Raw genomic sequence first — 20,224 nt, 5'->3', positions numbered from 1 at the left:
ATTGAACTGAGGAGGGAGGCGGGTGGAAAGGGAATGCGCCACCGCGGCCCCGTGGGTAGGGGACAGGAGCCCTGCGGCCGCCTCCTGGTGGAGTCCGAGGTGCTCTCTCTAACCACTGCGTCTCCTGCCCTGCTCAGCCAGCCTCCGCCAGGGCCCTGCTCCGAGCTCCCTCTGCGCGCCGGCTCAGGCGATGCACCGCTCAGCCCTAGCCAGCACCCCACGGACACCGCAGACTTTCTTCCCCAGCTGTGTTGGCGGACCCCGGAGCCCTCAGGGTGCTTTGTGGCCCTTGACCGCCCAGGCAGTTGCGGTGAGGGCCGCTGAGAGCTCCTTTAAGTCCTGAGGTTGCGTTTTCCCCTGTGGGCCCTGCCCTAGCTGTTCCAGGAGGACGGAGTGTCCATGATCCCCCAGTGTCTAGTCAGGGCCTCCCTCAGCCTTTTCTCGTAGAAATCCCACTCTGGGGCCTCCAGCAACGCTGTGCTGGAGAAAGTGATCATTGCACAGAATTAACATCTCACTTCCCTTCCACCCCAACTTAGCGGAAGGAGGCTGATGGTGCTTCCACCCTCCCCAGGCTTTGGAAACTACTGAACAAGACCAGCCTTTAAACTGCCTGTAAAATCCTGCTTCCCTTAAGTCACTTCCAATGGCAAAACAAAATGTTTGCAGCTGCAGCGGGGGAGGAAGGAGGGGTTGGTATTCGGCTGCAGAATCACCTTGTGACTGGGTTTGGCACTGCCCTGGAGCTGGACCCAGGCTAGCCCTAGTCGGAAGTAGGGCACAACCATAGGCTTAATCATGAGCTAATAGCTGGAGGGGCCCTGTGCCCGCGTTCTCAAACCAGGTCAACACTGCCTCTGAGGTCAGGAGTGTTGTCCCTATTATATAGATGGTGGAACTGGGACTTCACCATGCTTTGCAACAGGGCCAAAGTCACAGGGAGTCAACCATCTTTAGATTCCAAAGCATCTTTCCACGGTCTTCCCACATTTAGATGAGTGAGGAAGCGTCCTTCCTGGAGAACGACCCAACCTAATGCTGTAGGACTGACTTATAGTGTAGGGTCTGAGGCAGGCCAGAGGAGGGAGGAGGGAAGGCTGGGGCAGGGGGCTGGAGCCAGACCACCCCTCCCCCAACAGCTCCAGTCCAGAGCTCCGACCCCTTACTCCCTGGAAACATAAACACAATCACATCTGGACTCAGAGTGCCTCCCCCAGCCTCACACATCTGCTAAGGCCAGGGGGCCCCTGGTCTCAGTGGAGGGCAAAAGGCAGGAGAGACCTAGGAGATGGGACCCGAGGAAAAACAGAGGCAGAGAGGCCTCTCCCGTAAGTCAGACCCAGCCTCAGGTGACTTTGGCCAATAAGGGGCTCTGGTGGAGTCTCCAGTGTGGCTTTGGGGCCACAAACCAGACAGCTGCAGATATGGGTGGCAGGGGAACAAGCAGTCCCAGAATGACCCCATCACCCACCAAGGGCAGTGTGAGACCCTATCTTGGGCTCCACCCAGCTCTTCTGACCCAGCTCTTCTAGGGCTGCAGATAGCAGTATCCAGCACTTCCCAGCTGTACCAGCTACAGGATCATCTCCGAAGGAAGCCTGAGGAATATATGGGGCTCTGAAAGCCCAGTCCTCAAAAAAAAAAAAAAAAAAAAAAAAAAGGGCAAAAAGTCCTGGTCCTGGTCTACCTGAAGAAAATTGGGAAGGGGGTGTCATTCATTCATGCAACATTCATTTACTGTGTTCCTGCCCTTGGTGCTCAGGATCGAGTGCTGGAAAACAGTCCCTGCTCTCATGGACAAGTAAACAAACACGTGTATAATTACAAACTGGGCTGAGTGCTTTTGAAGAAAAAGAACAGGGGAAAGGAGTGGTCTGCCTGGAACAGGGTGCTCAAGCCAGGCTGTTCCGCAGAAGCGGGGCTCTGTCTCTGTCTTGAGCGCTATCATCTCTGGAGCCGGTTCAGGGTCCAGGGCCCAGTGCTGAGTGTATCCTCCTCGTGGGTCAACACTTTTACCTGCACAATGACACGAGGAGGAAGAGTTCCACCATCGCCTTTCCCTGATGAGGCCAGGTCACTTGCTGGAGGTCCCTAGCGGGAAGTGATAGAGTGGGTTCCAGCCCGGGCAGTGCCCACTCTGCCTTCTGCACTGGGCTGCCGCCTGCCATGCACCATGGGCAACATGGCAGGAAGGGAGAGGAATGTGACCTTGAAGGGATCATGACTTCCACTGGCCACACATGATGAACCCCAGGAAGGAGAAAAGCAGATCTGGTCCTTGCTTGGTGCTGGACACCCCAAAGGGCTGCCGCAGGTTTAGAGTTGTGAATTAGAAATAGGCGGGTCAGAGGCTGGTGCCCAGCACTTTTCTGCAGGCACAGTGGGGTATCGAGGCAAAGTGCACAACCACCAGAGTGCCCAGTCATTGAGAGGAACCCAGGTACCTCCCCTAGCTTTATGGCCCCAGCCAGGCTGTAGGCCTCCCTCGGTGCCATGGCATCCCTTCGTACAGCTGCCAGAATCATCTAGAAGGGGCAGGGAAGTCACAGCCGGAAGATCCGCCTGGGAGGGGGCACTGCCCAGCACATCTAGGCCCTGGAGGTGGCTTGTGTCATCCTCTAGCTCCACATGCCCGAGCCTGCTGCTGCCCTGGGAGAATGCAGCAGACACCAGCAGGGTACCTGTCCCAGTCCCTGGGAGCCAATGGGGGAGACGACAGTAAGGGTGGCTCATGCCCACCAACCTCCCCATCTCCTGGGCCAGTTACTTGGCCCTGGCATCCCTAGGAAGCTTTGCTGTGGTCTTTGAGAGCAAGGGTCTGAGTCCCGGCTCCCCCCTCTGAGTCGCCTTGGACAAGAGACAATGTCTCTGAGCCTGTTTCCTCTTCCATAAAAGGGAATAAAAATCACTTCACATAGTTGTTTAAAGGATTGAGGGAGATAACACATAAGACACTCGTTGTGGGGCTGGCATATGGTTATTACTGGTAGTGGTGGCAGTGTTATTAGAGCAACACATCTTGCCTCTCCCCGGAAGGAATGGCCCAGTTCCCCACTTTCCACACTAACAGGGCTTCTCTAAGTGTCTCAACAGAGAAAATGTCATATGGAGCCCCACTCCGTTTTTCCCTCCAGCTTTGCTTGGTGTCGTGGATGTGAACCACAAATGCCTTTCCCACCACATCCTACCCAGGGACCCATCCTGGCCTTGGACCCTCAGGAACCCAGCCCATTGTCCCCTAGCCAGGGACTGGAAGGCCTGGAGGAACAGGGCCCAATCCCTGCTGTCCACTGGGCCTGAGGAGAGGCACACAGGCAGTCAGGACTCTGAGAGATGAGCCAGGGGAGCAGAGGGGACCTTCAGCCCAGAATTCTCCACTAAGGGGTCCCTGCAACATGGGACAGAGAGGCCTGGACGCTTCATTTGTGCTCTATCGTCTTACTGATAGCTGACATCAGGCCCTGAGTCCAGGCCCCACGAAGCACTAGATAACAATTACAGGCTCACTCCTCAGGGGAGGGAGGGGCTCCTTCTCCTCACAGGGAAAGACACTGAGGCTCAGAGAGAAGCAACAGCTCGCCTGTGATGCCACACTGAATGAGACACAGGTGGGACCCACAATCCAGCCCTCTGATCCAGGTCCATGGTCCCCCTCCACTGCACTGTACACTCTCTTGACATTTGTACTGGGCAGCAGGGGATCAGGGGAAGGGTAAACAGTTATAATCCATTTCAATTCCTAATAAAAAGCTGGGCTCAGGTGTGCTCTGGGAGAGAAAGAAAGGCACCAGGCCCCCAGCATTTGCCTCCACTAAGCTCACTTGGCTCTGGAGGGAGGGCAACAGAGGGCACAGGTGACAGGGAGCCTGAGACAGCCCTGGGATGAGGGCAGCAGAATGGTGTGGGCAGGTGAGGGCACAAGGAAACTCTCTGGCTGGCGAAGGCTGGAGTATCAACCATCAAATCCAAACTCCTGTCTCCTTCAGTACTACAAACCTCTCATTTCCTAGATGCCTGCTTCCAGTTGGCCTTCCTCAGGAAGCCCTCCCAGGCTTCCACCCAGCCCTTGCTGGCCTGCCTCCTTGCCCCCTCACCACAAAACCCCACTCCTCACACTCCTGTGTAGCTGGTGTTGCCCAGAGCAGGTGTCTACCTACTGTGTTGCTATAGGAACTTCAAGAGACTCAGCCAGCCACCAGAGCCCAGCCAGGCTGGTGGGAGGGGAGGGGGTGCTGTGACCTGGGGCAGAGGAACAGGTCAAAAGCGATTGGGGTGGGGGAGCTGGCTCTGGCTGTCTCCATCATGTGGCCACATCTCACTCTGCACTAGCCCCTGCTGTGCACCATACATATTTTCTCTCTCTTTTTTTAAAAAAAGATTTTATTTCTTTGAGAGAGAGAGAGAACGAGAGGGAGGGAGGGGCAGAGGGAGAGAGAGAAGCAAACTCCCCACTGAGCAGAGAGCCCAATGGAGGCGGGGCTCAATCCCAAGACCCTGAGCCAAAAGTAGCTACTTAACTGACTGAGCCACCAGGCGCTCCTATTTCTCTTATGTCTCATTTTATAGATGAGGACGCTGAGGCTCAGGCACGTCATGTAACCTGTCCAAGGGCACACAGCTTTCAGGGACGCAGGTCCCAGCCTGACCACAGAACCAACAGCCCTGTCTAGTGTGGACACAGCCTCCCAGAGGTAGGGCACTGGCAGCTAGGCGGGGAGGCTGCAGTCATGGAGAGTCAGCACGCAGAGGCGGACAGGTGTGCACAGCGGCACCTGGAGAAGTGTCTGCACCCAGTCACACTGGATAAACACCTGCTGAATAAAGGAACTGAGGGCCTGCCTTCCCTTCCCCCTCACTCCACAAAACGTATCTCGGCCCTTTCTCCCTCCCCCTGCTCCTTTCTAGCCTCTCTCTTGCTTCTTTCCTTCCTCCACACACACTTACTCCTTGCTCTCAGCACAGGCAGCTCTGGGCACTGCTTTTAAAGGTGAATCAACAGGGGCACCTGGGTGGTGCAGCTGGTTAAGCATCTGAATCCTGGTTGCGGCTCAGGTCCCGATCTTGGTGCCCTCAGATGGAGCCCCGCATTGAACACTGCAAGGGGCTCTGCAAGGGGCTCTGCACTCAGCATGGTGTCTGCTTGGGATTTTCTTTCTCCCTCTCTCTGACCCTCCTCCTGCTTTCTCTCTCTCTCTCTCAAATAAATAAACCTTTAAAAAAAAAAAAGTGAATCGACAAAAAACAAACCACCCAATTCAAAAATGGGCAAAGGATTTGAATGGACATCTCCCCAGAGAAGACAGACACATGGCCAATAAACACATGAAAAGATGCTCAGCATCACTACTCATTAGGTAAATGCAAATCAAAACCACAGTGAGATACTGCCACACATCCATTAGGAATAAAACAAAATATCAAGTGTTGGCAAGAATGTAGAAAAACTGGAACTCTTATGCACCCATGGTAGGAACATAAATGGTACAGGTGCCCTAGAAAACAGTATGGCAGTTCCTCAAAAAATTAGACATAGAATTATCATATGATCTAGCGATTCTACTTCTGGGTATTTACCCAAAAGAAACAAAAGCAAAAACTCAAAAAAAAAAAAATACTTGTACACCCACGCTCATTGCAGCATTATTCACAGTCCCAAAACGTGGGAGCCACCCAACCTGTCCATCAGATGATGAATAAACAAAATGGGGTCTATGCATACAATGGAATACTATTCAGCCTTAAGACAAGATATTCTGACACCTGCTACAACATGGACGAATCCTGAAAAAATTATCCTAAAGTGAAATAAGCCAGACACAAAAGGACAACTACTGTGATTCTGCTTATCTGAGATAACTGGAGAAGGCAAATTTATGCAGACAGAAAATAGGAAAACGGTGACCAGGGAGGTGGAATGGTCATGGCTTAATGGGTACAGAGCTTCATTTTGGGATAATGAAGTGTTCTGCAGATGGATAGTGGTGATGGTTGCACAACAATGTGAATGTAGTTAACGCCACTGAACAATATACTTTTAAAAGGTTAAAACAGAGGGACGCCTAGGTGGCCTCAGTCAGTTAAATGTCTGCCTTCAGCTCAGGTTGTGATCCTAGAGTCCCGGGATCAAGTCCTGCATCAGGCTCCCTGAGTGGAGCCTGCTTCTCCCTCTGACTGTGTCTCTGCCTCTCTCAGTGTGTCTCTCATGAATAAATAAATAAAATCTTAAAACAAAAGAAAGAAAACTAAACAAGACAGGCTATAAAACAGTATATAAGCACCATATCGTTTTTGCTCTTATATATGCAGAGGGAAATTCCTGGATGTGCAGAAAATGTTAACACTAGCCACTTTGAGGTGGTGGGAAATGAGGGATTTTTCTTTCATTTGTCCTTTCCAAGCGTCTTGCACTAAGCATGAGTTACTTTTGTAATGTGACATGAAACAATGAAGATTACTTTAAAAATACAAAGACCTGTGATCTATCAGCAGGACAGGGAGTGACATGCCCATGGGTCCCTGTCCTCACTCCAATGGGGTCAGTCATCACTGGCCTGGAATGACATGTCAACCCTCAGGATTCAGCCTCATTTGGGGGCCAGTGTGACAAGTATCAGGTAAACCTTTACTTTCAGATTCTTACAGAAATGAAATTTTTGCTTTCAAATACATTCTTCTTTAAATGGAGGCCAAATTAATAGGTGCCAAGAGGAATGTTTGGAGAGAATAATAATTTGTAACTCTCTCTCTCTCTTTTTTTTTTTTTTTTGGCTAAGCAAAAGGGGGGGGTGTCAGGGTTTAAAAATGGCTATTGTAGGCAGGGAGTCCATCCTTGTCCCATGTGTCCCTTGCTGGCCCTCTTGGTCCCCCACCACAGGTCCTCCAACTCAGCAACCTCTGTGCACTCCTACCTTGACTGCACACACACACACACACACACACGCACACATATGCACACAGGGTGTGCCTGCCAGCCAGCATGATCATGGAATCTTTATTAAAGAGGTCCAAATTACCAAGGTTTTACTACACTACTAAAAATAGTCATGCTTACTTAGCCTGCTTAATAAGCACACCATTTCTAATTTTTCTGCCTGAGTAAACTAAAACATCATTCCAGAAATACATTTTTACTTAAACAAGAAGGCTTGTTTTTTTCTTCTCCGTTCATACATTTTCCCCCCTTTCCCCTTCTCCCTCCTCTCCACCTCTCTCAGCTCCCTCAGCCCCCTGCCCCCTCCTCATTTTTAAATTTCAAAACAGAAAGGGGGAGAGTAACAGTAATTTGGACTTGGCTTTCACACAAAATGGGCCAATTTTTTTTAAGTGTTGGTAATTTGTCCTGAAAATGGATATAGGGAGTGGGGCGGGGGAAGCTTTGAAGAATGGGGTTTTACGAGAGGAAAATGAGGCCTGAGTGTGCGGGAATGTGTGCTGCACCTTCCCCTCGTGCCTGGGACAGTGCGGGCACGTGTAATAACCACAGCTAATAGCACCATTATTGCTATTATCACATTATATTATTATGATCCATCAGAATCAGACAAAGCATATTAACCCATTTAATTGAACCAAGGGCTTAACGTCCCAGTGACTTCACGGAAAGTGCTTGGCAAACTCTCCAAGACACTGTAGCCACAAAGCAGCCGGCCACTTTGCTGCTTGCCAGGCTGTGGCAGGGCCCAGTGAGGGTTTCCCCAAACTGTTCCCGCCTGTGGCCTATCTGGGAACCTTCCAGGACACACTGGGATGGATGCTTATCCCCACCCTTACTCCAGCCTTTTCATGCACATACCTCTCTGTCCCGGCGGATAAACGCAATCTAATAAAGGATAGATTTACATGAAACACCCCACACACACACACACACATACACACAGTGTGGCCCAGGACCCCTCCTCCATCCCCAAAGCTGCCACTCCTTTGGAGTCACCAAGGCATACACTATCCATGGTGAATGCCTAGCTTCTCCAGAGCTTCATGCCAACACTTCCAAAGCTCCTTGACTCTCCCACAGTCCGGACCCCAGGGTGGGGCTGCTGAGGTCACCCCTGGCCACCCCCACCCCAAGGCCACAGAGACTGACCCAGCCCAACAAAAGAAGGATACTAGCAGAGCTGCAGCTGGTCCGGGTGCCTGGGGGAGGCCTGGGCCCCCCCGGCTTCCAGCCCTGGACTGGGCTTTCCTCCTCTCTGGGGCCTGGCCTTCCCTTCAATGGACCCTGAGTGTCCCCCTCTGTCAAACAGGCGCTGGGCCTGCCTGCTTGCCTCGTGGGCTTCGATGTCAGGGTTTGAAGAGACCCTGGATGTGACCAGTATGGAAGGTTCTGGGGTAGGCTCTCTCCTCTCACTGACCACCTATGGTTGGAGACTTTCCACCAGCTCGGTCTCCCGCCCCTCTACCCCGTCCTCCACCATGGTGGCCCTGCCAGCCCGCCCTAAGGGAAGCAGCCTGCTTTATTTCACTGGGGATGACAACACCCACGAGGCCTTAGAAGGGCTACTGCAACACCCCAGATCCTCCACTGGGTCAGGAGCTACCACCTGAGTGACATGGCATCGCCTTTCCACCCTGATGTCCATGTCCACTGGGCCTGGGGTGGCCAGGCACAGGATGGTCCTTCCTCTGCCTCAGCTCAGCTGACGTCCAGGGAGTGTGAGGGCCCAACACAAGCACATCACAGAGATTGAGAGTATGGGCTCTGGAGTGAGACAGGTTCAAGTCTCAGCACCGCCACTCTAGTGCCACATCCGCCTCTCCAAGCCCCCTCTCCTCACCTGCAAAATGGGGAGAGTGATGAAAAGGCAGAGTGTTTGCCACCATGCCTGTGACACCAGCTTCAGCTCGCTCCTAGGTCTGTACTGCCCACTCCTCCTCTATCCCCCAGGACTCAAAAGCTGGCATAACTCAGGCAATCCATCACTGGCATCCAGGTGTTAGGACAAGACTCCCAGGCCACCACCCTCACCCACTGGGACTGAGAGAGGAAGTACCTGTGGGTCTGAGTTGAAGGTCAGGTACAAAAGGCCAACGGCGAGAGCAATCTGGGAGGGCTTCCTGTGAGAGAGAGCCTGGCCCTGAGCCTCAAAGGACAAATAGGACTGGAATGAGTGTGCAGGAGTGGAGGAGTACAGACTGAGTCCTGGCAAAGGGAGCATGGGAGGTTTGGGGAGAGGAAGGGGGAAAGAGATTGGGGAAGTCCTACGTGCCAAGCGAGGGGAGTGAGGCCTCTCCTGGGTGGCAGGAATCCAATCTGGCCAGGTTACTGCCCTGCTTCCACGTTGCCAAGCTGAACACTCAAGTTCCTCAGGATCTGGCTCCAAACTACTTCCCCAGTCCCACAACACCCCCACCCCCACACCCCATACACTGTGGTCACATTTGCTAAGCCCTCTATAGCTCTACCATCATTCCTTTGTGCATGGGGTTCCTTCTGCATGGAATGCCCTTCTACATGTCACAGGTGTGGGTACATGTGCACACCCTCCCCACCCAGCTTAACATTTCGTTCAAGGTGAAAATTGTGTGATTTTCCCTGATTATAGCATACATATTCATTCTTAAGATTCTTAAAGTTCTGGGGCACCTAGGTGGCTCAGTCAGTTGAGCATCTGCCTTCGGCTCAGGTCATGATTTTGGGGTCCTGGGATCGAGCCCTGCGTCATGCTGAGCAGGGAGTCTGCTTTTCCCTCTCCCTCTGCCTCTGCCCCTCCCCTGGCTCACATGCTCTTTTGCTCTCTCTCTCCCAAATAATAAATAAAAAATATTTTTAAAGGATTTTATTTATTTATTCATGAGAGACAAAGAGAGAAAGGCAGAGACACAGGCAGAAGAAGAAGCAGGCTCCATATAGGGAGCCCGATGTGGGACTCGATCCCAGGACCCCAGGATCACACCCTGGGCCAAAGGCAAGCACCAAACTGCTAAGCCACCCAGGGATCCCCTAAATAAAATATTTTTAAATTTTTTTGTAAGTTCAGAAAAGTGTGAGGACAAACTAAACCACCATGAGCGATGTCCTCCCAGATATCCCTCTATCTACATATGTGTGTAGGTACACATACATCATATATGTGCACACACTGTTACATACAGGATATCCTGTCATGCGTTGCTCAAGAAGCCACTTTTTTCACTCAGTATGAGATCAAGAACATCTATTCTTATTAAAAAAATCACTATTTTTAAGAGCCACATATACAGATTCATAAGAACTTAACCAGCATCCTCACCAGTGGGCATTTAAGTAACTTCCTGTTTTCCTTTCTTTTTTTTTTTTTTTAAGGTTTTATTTATTTATTCACGAGAGACACAGAGAGAGGCAGAGACATAGGCAGAAGGAGAAGCAGGCTCCCCGCAGGGAACTTGATGAGGAACTTGATCCCGGGATCACCCCTGGAGCCAAAGGCAGATGCTCAACCACTGAACCACCCAGGCACTCCAACTTCTTGTTTTCTTCCACTGTCTCTCTATTATAACAGGCCACAGTAACATCCTTATCCATGCATCTCTGTGCACTAGTCATTTGGCACCTTGGGGTAATTTCAAGAGCAGAACTATTGAGCCATGGGAACACGCACATAAAAATCCAACCTGCGTTGCCGTAGGAGAAAGCCACACCTATGGGCACGGCCAGAAGTGGACAAGGGGGCTCATTCTCCATATACTGGCCAATACTAGGTTTTGTGTATTATCTTTGCCACCTGGAAGAGAACAAATATTGCATTGCCACTTTGTATATGTGGTTTTATTTCTCCTTTTCAAAACAAAATACAGATGGTGTCATGTATGTACAGTTCTGTGACTGGCTTTTCCCACCTGCCAACTTTCATTCCTTTTCTGCACACTCATTCAAGGGTCATGGGCAAAGCCACCTACTCGAGCCAAGAGACTCACAGAGTGCCCCCTTTGGGTGCCGACAGCTTCTACCCTTGCTCATGAATTATCTGTGGGTACAGGGGCAGGCAGAGAGCCAGAAAAAAACAGACCTCAAGGTCACCACCCAAGGCCAACCTTCTGGGTACAGAAACGGCTGGGTCTGCTCTACAAAGTACTGACAAGGCTGGCTCATCCCACCTGCCAAGTTCACTCCTGCTCGGCACATCCCCTCTGCTGGCCAAGCCTTCATGTGGGCAGACTTCACTGAAACCCAGGGAAGGGTGACTTCTAAGCCAAACCCTCTGCTGCCCAGGCTGTAATTTCCTGATTAGGCGCAATAGTCACAACCCTTTCATGCACACCGACTGCTTCTTGCCTTCCTCTCCATCTCTGAGGCTCCCAGGGCCAACCCAGGGGACACTGGGCCAGCAGACTTCAGAATCGGGCCCTGCTCTGAAGGCAATCATGGCTTGAATCTTAAAATTCAAAAAATAGCTTTGAAAAGAAAGATCAAGGTCACTGTGAGGCTGTAGAGCAGAGGGTATGTGTGTAGCCTGCATTTTGCCCTTTAATGACAATCCTGGCCAAGTGATGGTCCCTGTGAGTGCCTGCTTACCCACTTATAAAATCTTCCTTAGAAGATTGGTGCACAGCTTCATAGGAGAAGGGCACACGCGCCAGACTTGCACGGCTGTGAATCCTGGTTCTTCCTCCGTAGTTGTACAGACTTGGGGCAGGGAGTGGTTTCCATCACCTTTCTGAACCTCAGTTTTACCAGTTTAATGGGAATAACAAAAATACCTAAGTGTTGCAACAAGTCTCAAATCATGTATATGAAAGTATCTTGTAAACACAAATGCCGAAAAAACAGAATAGAAGGCGTTGTTTCCACTGTCAACAAAGAGAATGGGCTATACCTTCAGAGCCTGGGCCCGAAGCCTGATTGGATGCCTCCTCCTCTGGAGGCCTTTTTATGAAGAGCACTTTTTATCCCAAACCACCAAGTAGGCATCAAGGTCCTGCTGGGGAAGGAGGGAGTCAAGGGCTATGTGTGCTGAACTGTGGGGCAATGGGGTGCCTCTGTTGTGAGAACATCATTGTCCCGTCACTGGTTTACAGAGGCTAGGGTCAGTCCAGTTTCCCAAGAGTTCTAGAATGGACTCTTCATATCTCTTTGGCTTCTTCCACACTTTGTTTTCAGACTTTGGTTTCACTTCGCAAAAATCCAGCCACATGTGGTACCACCACCCCCAGGGCCACTTCACCTAGAGGCTTCTGAGCCCAGCTGGGGATTCAGGCAGTGGTTTGCAAAGCCCTCTTTAACATTTCCCAATTTTAGCTTGAGAGGTCTCTATTAGACAGAATGATCTTTTGGCCAAATATAATCCAGATTCCACATGGTCAAATCTATTCAGGGGGTTCCATTTGTAAAGGGCACAGTTAGCAACCAAAAGTCATCCTAGAATGATCCCAAGCATGACCTGCCTCTCTCAGAGGACATCAGTGAGGATCCAGTTCCCACCCCCTTCAAGGACACCTGTCATGTCCATTTCTCCCCTTTGCAAGCCTCACACTCCAGCTGGGTCAGAACCTCTGCTTAAAAGTCTCTGACTCTTGGTCCTCGGCTTTTGCTTTCTTCTTCCCTCCCTGTCCCAGTTCCTGTTGGTGTAGATCCACCGTAATCTGACTGGTCTCTTCACCTGCTCTCTGTTCACCCTTTACCCTGATTCTCCATCACGGAGAAGAGACCTAGAAAGCACCAATTAAGAAAGCATTCAAGCTCAACAATTCTCTTCCCTTCCCTGTCTAGTCCTGGCTCTCCCCCAACCCCCCAGCACTTTGTCACCTAGAGTCTATAGTAAAGTCACAGACAGAACTCAACAATGGTGAGGGGTGGGGCTGACCAGCAGAGCTCCGGGTAGCAGAACATGGGGAAGAGCGGGGCAGTCACATGTGGATAAATCTGTCTCGGTCACATGGGGTCCCCTTTCTCATCATTTCCCAAGCCCTGGGACTAGAACTAGCAGTCATTGCTCTCCCTTCTGGGTAGTCTACTTAGAAATTCAGAGCCATCCTCTCTCTTGAGAGCCTGTGAACCAAGCAAACAGGCCTAGGCAACCTGGGGCCAGGCACAGAGACCAAAGCAGGGAGAGAGACCACTGAGAGTGGAGTGTGACTGGGTAAAGGGCCTTTTAAATTAGGAGGGGTCCTGTCTCATCCACATTTGAAGAAAACACAAGGTGTGCAGTTTCTAGCATCTCCATAAGATTTCTAAGGGCTGTTGGAATAAATAGAAGAGAGTTTATATTCTCACTCACTGCCCGGATCTCCATAATATAGGGACTGCTTCCTGCTGTGGAATCAACAAGCAGTTTAAAAAAAAAAAAAAATCCGGCCACCTTCCAAACACCTCCAGCCTTGGATTCTAGATCCTTCCCACAGGAGCTAGGGGAGGACCTGAGTGTGACCAAAAGACTCAAGCCCCAGGTCCCCAGCATTCCAAGGCAGCTACCAAACCACCAGGCTGGCAGAATGCAGATGAACGAGCCATCTGGGGACAGCTCTGCTGGATCTGAAGGCTGGGGGTTGGTGAGGAGGGTCCTGCTTTCCACTGCCAGGCCTGGGCAGGCAGAGCACTTCTGCCCCAAGCAAATCAATTGAAAGTCGTGGCCAAGCCTGTTTGAATTGGTGAGGACCCAAGTGGGAATTCCAATCTGCCAGTGTTTGCTCTGCAGACGAATAGAGCCAAACAGAAATGCTGCTTTGGGACTTTGCGCCAAATATCCGCTGGCTTGTTCTGGCAGCGGTGCTGGGCCAGCCCTCCACACGTCACCCTCTCCTGGCTCTCTGCTCTGTGACAGCCTTCTACTTGTGCCCTTAAAGGCGGCTCGCCCCGGCACACCGCAGCCCAGAGTCCTGTGCCTGGGACTCCCCTGCAGGGACACAGGCCTTCCAGGTCCTGCGCCATCTGCCCATTCCATGCCAGCTCCCCGTAGAGACCCCTTCACCGCCCACCCCCAACACAGGTTCCTGACCTCTGCTCCCTGCTCTGGGCACCACCCTGGTGTTGGCCCCGTGCTTCTCTGCACCTGACCAGCACGGCCCACTGCAGCTGGCCACCCAGCAGAGGCAGAGCTGACAGCGAAGCAGCACAGGCCACAGCTGACCACAGCTTTCCTCACAGCCTCACACATGTTTCATTTGATCCTTAGAAGTGGGTCCATTTTATCAGCCCATTTCTCAGAGGAAATAGCTGAATTTTCAGAAGATCTAGCACCTTGCCTGAGGTCACCCAATTACAGAATCCTGACCTCTACATTCCAGAACCGTAGCACTTTCCGACTTACCTCCCTGAGGCTGATTTTTTAATCTTTTGTTCACATCCAGGGACCTAGGGCGACTCTCAGGATTCCTGGTGAGAGCAGGAGAATGTGTTTTCATATTCTCCTGAGCAATGTAGGCACACAGCATGCCAACAGTGTGCACAGCAGGGCGGGCAGCAGCAATGCCTGCTTTGCCTCAGGCCTGAACCAGAGCCCTCCAATGCACTGGCATAAGCTCTTCTGCGCCTCAGGAAACAGCGAGGCTACAGCCCCTGCCCTCAGAGGGCTCCCCTATAGCATGGTGATGGGTCTCACCCTCCAGAGCAAGCCTTCTTCGCACTTTTACACGATTTTCAATTTGGCCCTGAGAGTGTGAACATTTGCAAATGCCAACAACCTGAGTATCTTAGAAGACATGTGCTCTCTGCATTCAAAAAACCGTCACTTCCTCAGGGAAAATCTCTCCTCCAGTCTGGCTGGATTACTGCTTCCTCCGCATAACCGAGGGCCCCAAGAGAACCAGGATTGGACTGTGGGTTTCTCATTACAGTACCCCCAGGACCCAGCACAGCTCAGTAAGGAGGAGTCGGATGTATGAACAAAACCATGAGGAAAGGTTTCCATGTGCCCTTGTCCCAAGGCCTTGAAGGCGCTGTCACCCATAGTGGGAGACCATGGGTCCACACAGGGATTCTTCGTCCTGCTGCTCTGTCTTACCCCATGTGTTTTCTGCTGACCTGACTCCCCACTATGGGTTTGGGGCTTTGTTCCCCTCAACTATAGATGCCAGTGTCCTACCCCAGCTCCACCCAGAACATACTCCTCCCACTGTCAGACAGGGCACTGCTAAAGTGATGAACCTCCAGAACAGCCCCCAGAAATGGGAGCAGAGGGGCAGTGGGGGTGTCATTTCAACCAATCCTGCTCTTCCTATGCCTTCAGAAGATTCCATCATGGCTGGATCGAGGTAGTGCCAGGACAGGGGCAACCCTGCTAGTCACGTGGCCAGGAATGACACAGAAAATGTCACCTTTTAAGTGAAGAGTCCTAATTAACCATAGGAGGGGCAACAGCCCAAAGGGCCTGATACTGCTGCTCCGTGGACACCATATGAGATGCCCCAGCACTGCTGGTGGGCCACTGCCCCAGGCCAGGCTACTGTGAGCTCCATGCCCACACAATACAGTCCTACTGGTCATGACCACACCCATTGCAGCAACATGACCACTGTGAGCCTAGAGAAAAAGCAAAGTCAACTTCCAAAGAGGGGTCCCCAAGGGAGTAGGTACATAGAAATACTGCTTTCCCTGGTGTGAGGCACCCACAAAGAGGAGCCCAGCTTTAAGAGGTTCCAAGATTAGTGTGGTTATACCAGCCCAAAGAAGCCATACACACTTATGGGGTTGCTGGAGGCCTTTCTTTGTCTGGGGTCCTCCAGGAACCCAGTGAGCCCTCGCTGCTGGGGTCAAGGGATGAGACAGCCAGTATGACCCTTGCATGTGGCCTCTAGCCAAGGGCAAGTCTTGAGCATCCCTCTCTCCACTCCCCAGGCCTGAATGCATCATGTGGAATGGGGAGCAATCAGACTTCATGGGTGCCTACTCGGACCCATCCCGCAGTGGCAGGCAAATACCATGATCCCAAGTAACTGCAGAGAGGGCAATTCAGAAAGCCTGTGTTGAACAAGAGACTGGCTCGACCTGCGAGGCACCTCAGTGCCTGGCTGCCCACGCCCCCTCTACTTCTCATCAGCCTTTTCGGAGGACTGGGACTGCTTCTTCTGCGGCAGGTCTTCAAGCATCAGGCTCAACACGTGTACAATCTCGTAGTACAGCTCCTGAAGCCTGGAAGAGGAGCCAGAGGAGAGGGGGCCTGGGCTCCGGGCGGGGACTCCATGCCGCCCCAGCCCCACCCCCCACATGCTTGCACCTGTGGATTCACCACATCTGGTAGGTATGGGTTCAGGGAAGAGCAGGGACTATAGAACTGGATCAGATCAGCTAAAATCTGGGTCTGCTGCTCTGCCTGTGGCCCCCAGAGTAAGTGATTTTAACCCATGTGTGGGGTTGGTGACATTGTGTGAAGGTGACCAGACACTGCCTGGCCCCACTCTTAGGCCGCAAGTGGATGTTCCCTGACCCCCTCCTTGGAGTTCCTCCAGCCTATGAAGCCCTCCAGGGGGCTGTTGTCATGAAGCCACCCTGCTTTCATTCTCCCTCCCTTCATCAAGAGCTCACTGTGACTCATGCCCCTCCCCTTCCTGTTCAGTAATGGCCCAGGTATAACTCCAGCTGATGCACACGTAGCATAGCCTTGAGCCCAGCCAACTCAAAGCTCCACACACTGTTTTTATAGAATCAGCCCCCATGTGGCAGATGGGAAAGGGGCAGAGACCTCCCCAGAGTCCCAAAAGAAGGTTGTGTCAGAACCAGGCCAGGAGCCTCAGCTCCTGCCCTGCCAAGCAGCACTCTTTCCTCTGACTTCTCAAAAGGGGGCAGTGAGAAAGGGGCTGGAAGAGTCCAAGGGACCAGCACCTTGATACCAGGGGAGGGGCAGGGGGACAGATGCCTCTGGGTCACAGGCCTGTCCATATTGCAGCGCCGCCCCTGTGCACACAGAGTCCTGCACCCCCAAGAAGGACCTCGCTTCACCCACCCTGCACATCGGCCACCGCCCCCTGGCTCTCCCAGACCACCTGACTTGGCCCCACCCTGAAGGAAACCTCAGGACTAGGAAAGGCCTGGTTTCCAAGGGGCCAGGGGCAGCGGGGTGGGTACTGACTTGTAGACTGTGGTGTCCTGGTTGTCCAGAGTGGACAAATAGACATCGATGAAGGGCAGGCTGGTGCCAAAATCATCCAAGACCATGGGGTCTGTGTGTCGCAGGGTCTTCTTGAAGTTCTCCACCAGCTCACTAAAACTTTTGTAGTCAGCGTTTTTCTAGAGAGGGGAGCGTAAAGAGGGCAATGGAAATGAAGAAGCAATAGCCAAGATGCAGAGAGACCTGGGGACCCTTCACAAGGGGCCCAGGCAAAGGCCTGAGCTGACTTTTGGGTTCGCCCTGACTCCTTCCAAGCCTCAATCCCCCTGACCACCATAGCCTCATAAGCCACCATCACTGAAGTGAGTACAGCTGACATGGAAAAGAGCCAGGGAGAGCCCAAGTATGGCTGGGCGTGTTCTCACTGTGCCCTGGACAAATGGGCATGATCCAGACAGATGTCTCTAGCTCAGAGAAGGGTCTGAGGAGTGATGCACTGACTGCACAGGGGAGGAAGGGTGGAGATTCAGGACCCCCCAGCAGAGAACCCAGGGCTCTGCAAGAGGAGCTCAGAGAGCTTAGGCTGAAAAAAGAATGTTCCCTCCCCAAGCTTTCACAGGTGTATCATGCTTGACAGGAGACCTCCAGCCTGGTGTGCTTATCCTCACTCCACTTTAGAAAAACCAGGAGCACCTATCAGGACCTCCATGACCTCACTCAACTCCGTAAATGGGGCCTATGGGCTGCCTGGTGATCAAGGAGCCTCAGTCACAAAAGCATTCCAGGCAGTGGGCCTGGCAGTGGAGTTGTGCCCAGGGAGAAGGGAGAAACCGTAACTATAGTTCTCAACTCTCTAAGAGGTCCAGAGAAATACAAAAATATAGAGAATAAAGCCAAACTGTGGAAAACACAGAGCATTGGAACCTGCCCGGCCTAAGACCAGAGATGCCCAACACCACCTGCTGTCTACACTGGCCCCAAGGGCCTCTCTGTGGTCACTCCTTCAGGTCTGATGGTCCATGTGCCTGGAAATGGCCTACCTGCATCTGCATCAGCTTGCTGACCTCTTCCTGCTGCCGCCTTACAATCACCTGCTTCTCTTCCATGAGTGTCACATGTCTCTCCAGCATCAGCTCCCGCTCAAACTTTTTAATGGAGTCCTAGAGAGTGGAAAGATGGAGGTGAGACACAGGCTTTCACTGCCTCCCCACCCACCTACCCCCATCTTTCTTCTTCCCTAGCCTTGCATTGCTCCTCAGCAGGAGGAGCCCCACCCCATACAGGGCCAGCCTCAACTCAAGCTGCCATCTGCAGTTGCAGTGACTCCCCAAGCCCCTGTCCTGCTGACTACCATCACGAGACAGGAAAATGCACTGGCTCAGGAAGAAGAGCAGGGCTGGGGACAGGAGGGCCCACCTGACCACCTCCCCACCCCGTCCTGGACACTTGGCCTATGGCTCTGCCTGCCACACCTAAGCTGACCCCCTAGCCTCACAAGGGCAGCCTCACCTCAGTGTGAATGATCATTACACCCACGAACATACTGAGGAAGACGAAGGAGGCAAGCAAGATGAAGGTGATGGTGAACGTCCGGCTGAGAGGCAAGTTCCGACTGTCCAACTGCTCCTGCAGGTCTGTCCAGCCATCAACCTGCTTGGGCAAGGCAGGGTGTGCCAAGTGCCAAGGCTCATTGGGGCAGGCCTCCTCCTCACCTGTGCTACAGCAGCCCCAGCCCCACTGAGGAGGCAGCTGGCTTTGCCTTCACATCAGCCCCTCACCCACTGTCCAAGGACTCCAGTCCATACATGATGGCTGGGGATGCAAGGTGCCACTGGATATAGACACTACTGGCCAAGGTGCCCTGGGGGCTCTTCTCCAAAAGGCCTCCCATCCTTCCAAGAACTATATTGTCTCTCTGCAAGGCCCTCCTTTGGAAAGATTTCAGAGTCTACCCTTCCAGACTTGGGCTTTGCAGCTTGATTCTAGGTGGATTTGTGATAGCCTAGTCCCAAAAAGCCTATGTGACATGGGCTTCATTTCTAAAGTAAACTTAATCCAAAAGAGTTCTCTTTTGAGAACTCTTTTAAAGTTTTACAACCCTGTGGGACAAATGGGAATGCTCTAGGGAGTCACAAGATTAGAGAGAGAAATGGACCCCTGGGCAGGGCCCTGGCCTCTCCTGAGAGGCTAGCCTTCCATTTCCCCAGCCCAGCTAAGTATCTGAACATGAGGAGGACCCCATGTGAGGCTCAGCCTGTCCACACACCCAGCTGGCTCTCCCTTTGTAAGGCCTCTGCCCCCACCACTGTTCCCAAACACAGTACCGTGGCCAAGCTGAAGAGGGTAAAGAAGGCCACAGCCAGGTTCCCCCAGTTATTCGGGTCACCCTTGTCTGGAACTCCAAACAGGCAGAAGCCCAAGATAGCGAAGATGTACATGAGGAGGAAGAGCAGGATGAGCACGGAGGCCACGATGTAGGCTGTCTGCCCCACGGCAGTGATGAGTGTCTGCAAGGCAGAGGTACTGGGGCTAGGCCAGATAGCCAGACTGGGTGGGGCTCAGCGGACAGGTCCAGTCTGCCCAGACCCCAGCTGTCCCCAGTATCCAGTGCCAGGCCTGGCACACAGTAGATGTTCTATAAAGGGTTGGATGGATGGATGGATGGATGGATGGATGGATGGATGAATGGATGATTGTGAACTGTGTCCAAACTGAAGGCTGGACCAATCCAATAGTGGTTGATTGGTGCCTGGCCTCTATCCTCTGTCACTCATGGGCAGATGGTGCTGGTTGCCTCAGGCCTGGGTGTCTCTCCAGCAGCACCACTGGCCACTCCACTTGAGCCCTGGCCTGCCTTTGTGGTCATCGCAAGGTGTCCTGCTCCTGCCTCTCAGCTGAGGGCCAGCCCTGAATGCTCTGCCAAGCCCAGGAGGAGTAGGGGAGCTACCCTGGGAGTGGGAATGACGAAGGCTGAGAGGAATATGACTTCCCATTCTTTCTGGATTCTGTTTCAGATGCCCTAGAAAGTGGGCATTTGGCTTGCCTCCACACAGCAGATGCCTCCTCATTGTTCACTCTCTACACTCCACACAATAGGTGCTTAAGACATGGTCACCTACCTAGATGCTGCCACAGACATGATTTCAAGGCAGGTGACCATTATCATTTGTCACATTTCAAGATGAGGAAGCAGAGGCTTGGAAAAGCAAAGAGCCTTGGCCAGCATCACATTCCAATAAGTGGCAGAGCTAGAACCAACTCCTGAG

General features: G+C 52.4%; 1 protein-coding gene across 4 annotated transcripts in view; it reads right to left on the bottom strand.

Annotated features, from left to right (window-relative positions):
• Window positions 1-15,851: 15,851 nt before the first annotated feature.
• CATSPER3 (cation channel sperm associated 3) overlaps window positions 15,852-20,224 on the bottom strand; it is a 35,705-nt gene continuing 31,332 nt past the window's right edge. For 3 of the 4 annotated variants that reach the window (XM_049091797.1, XM_025432457.3, XM_049091796.1), the window contains 5 exons: window positions 19,283-19,465; window positions 18,468-18,608; window positions 17,999-18,118; window positions 16,980-17,137; window positions 15,852-16,042 (listed from right to left, as the gene is read on the bottom strand). In XM_049091797.1, coding sequence (XP_048947754.1) covers window positions 15,937-16,042; window positions 16,980-17,137; window positions 17,999-18,118; window positions 18,468-18,608; window positions 19,283-19,465 — 708 coding nt within the window. In that variant the 3' untranslated portion in view covers window positions 15,852-15,936. The remainder of the gene's footprint in view (window positions 16,043-16,979; window positions 17,138-17,998; window positions 18,119-18,467; window positions 18,609-19,282; window positions 19,466-20,224) is intronic. The other variant, XM_025432460.3, reaches the window with a different exon arrangement.

The sequence above is a fragment of the Canis lupus genome, chromosome 11, assembly GCF_003254725.2.
Source record: "Canis lupus dingo isolate Sandy chromosome 11, ASM325472v2, whole genome shotgun sequence".
In the NCBI taxonomy this organism is placed as follows: domain Eukaryota; kingdom Metazoa; phylum Chordata; class Mammalia; order Carnivora; family Canidae; genus Canis; species Canis lupus.
This window is presented reverse-complemented; position numbering and strand designations above follow the sequence as displayed.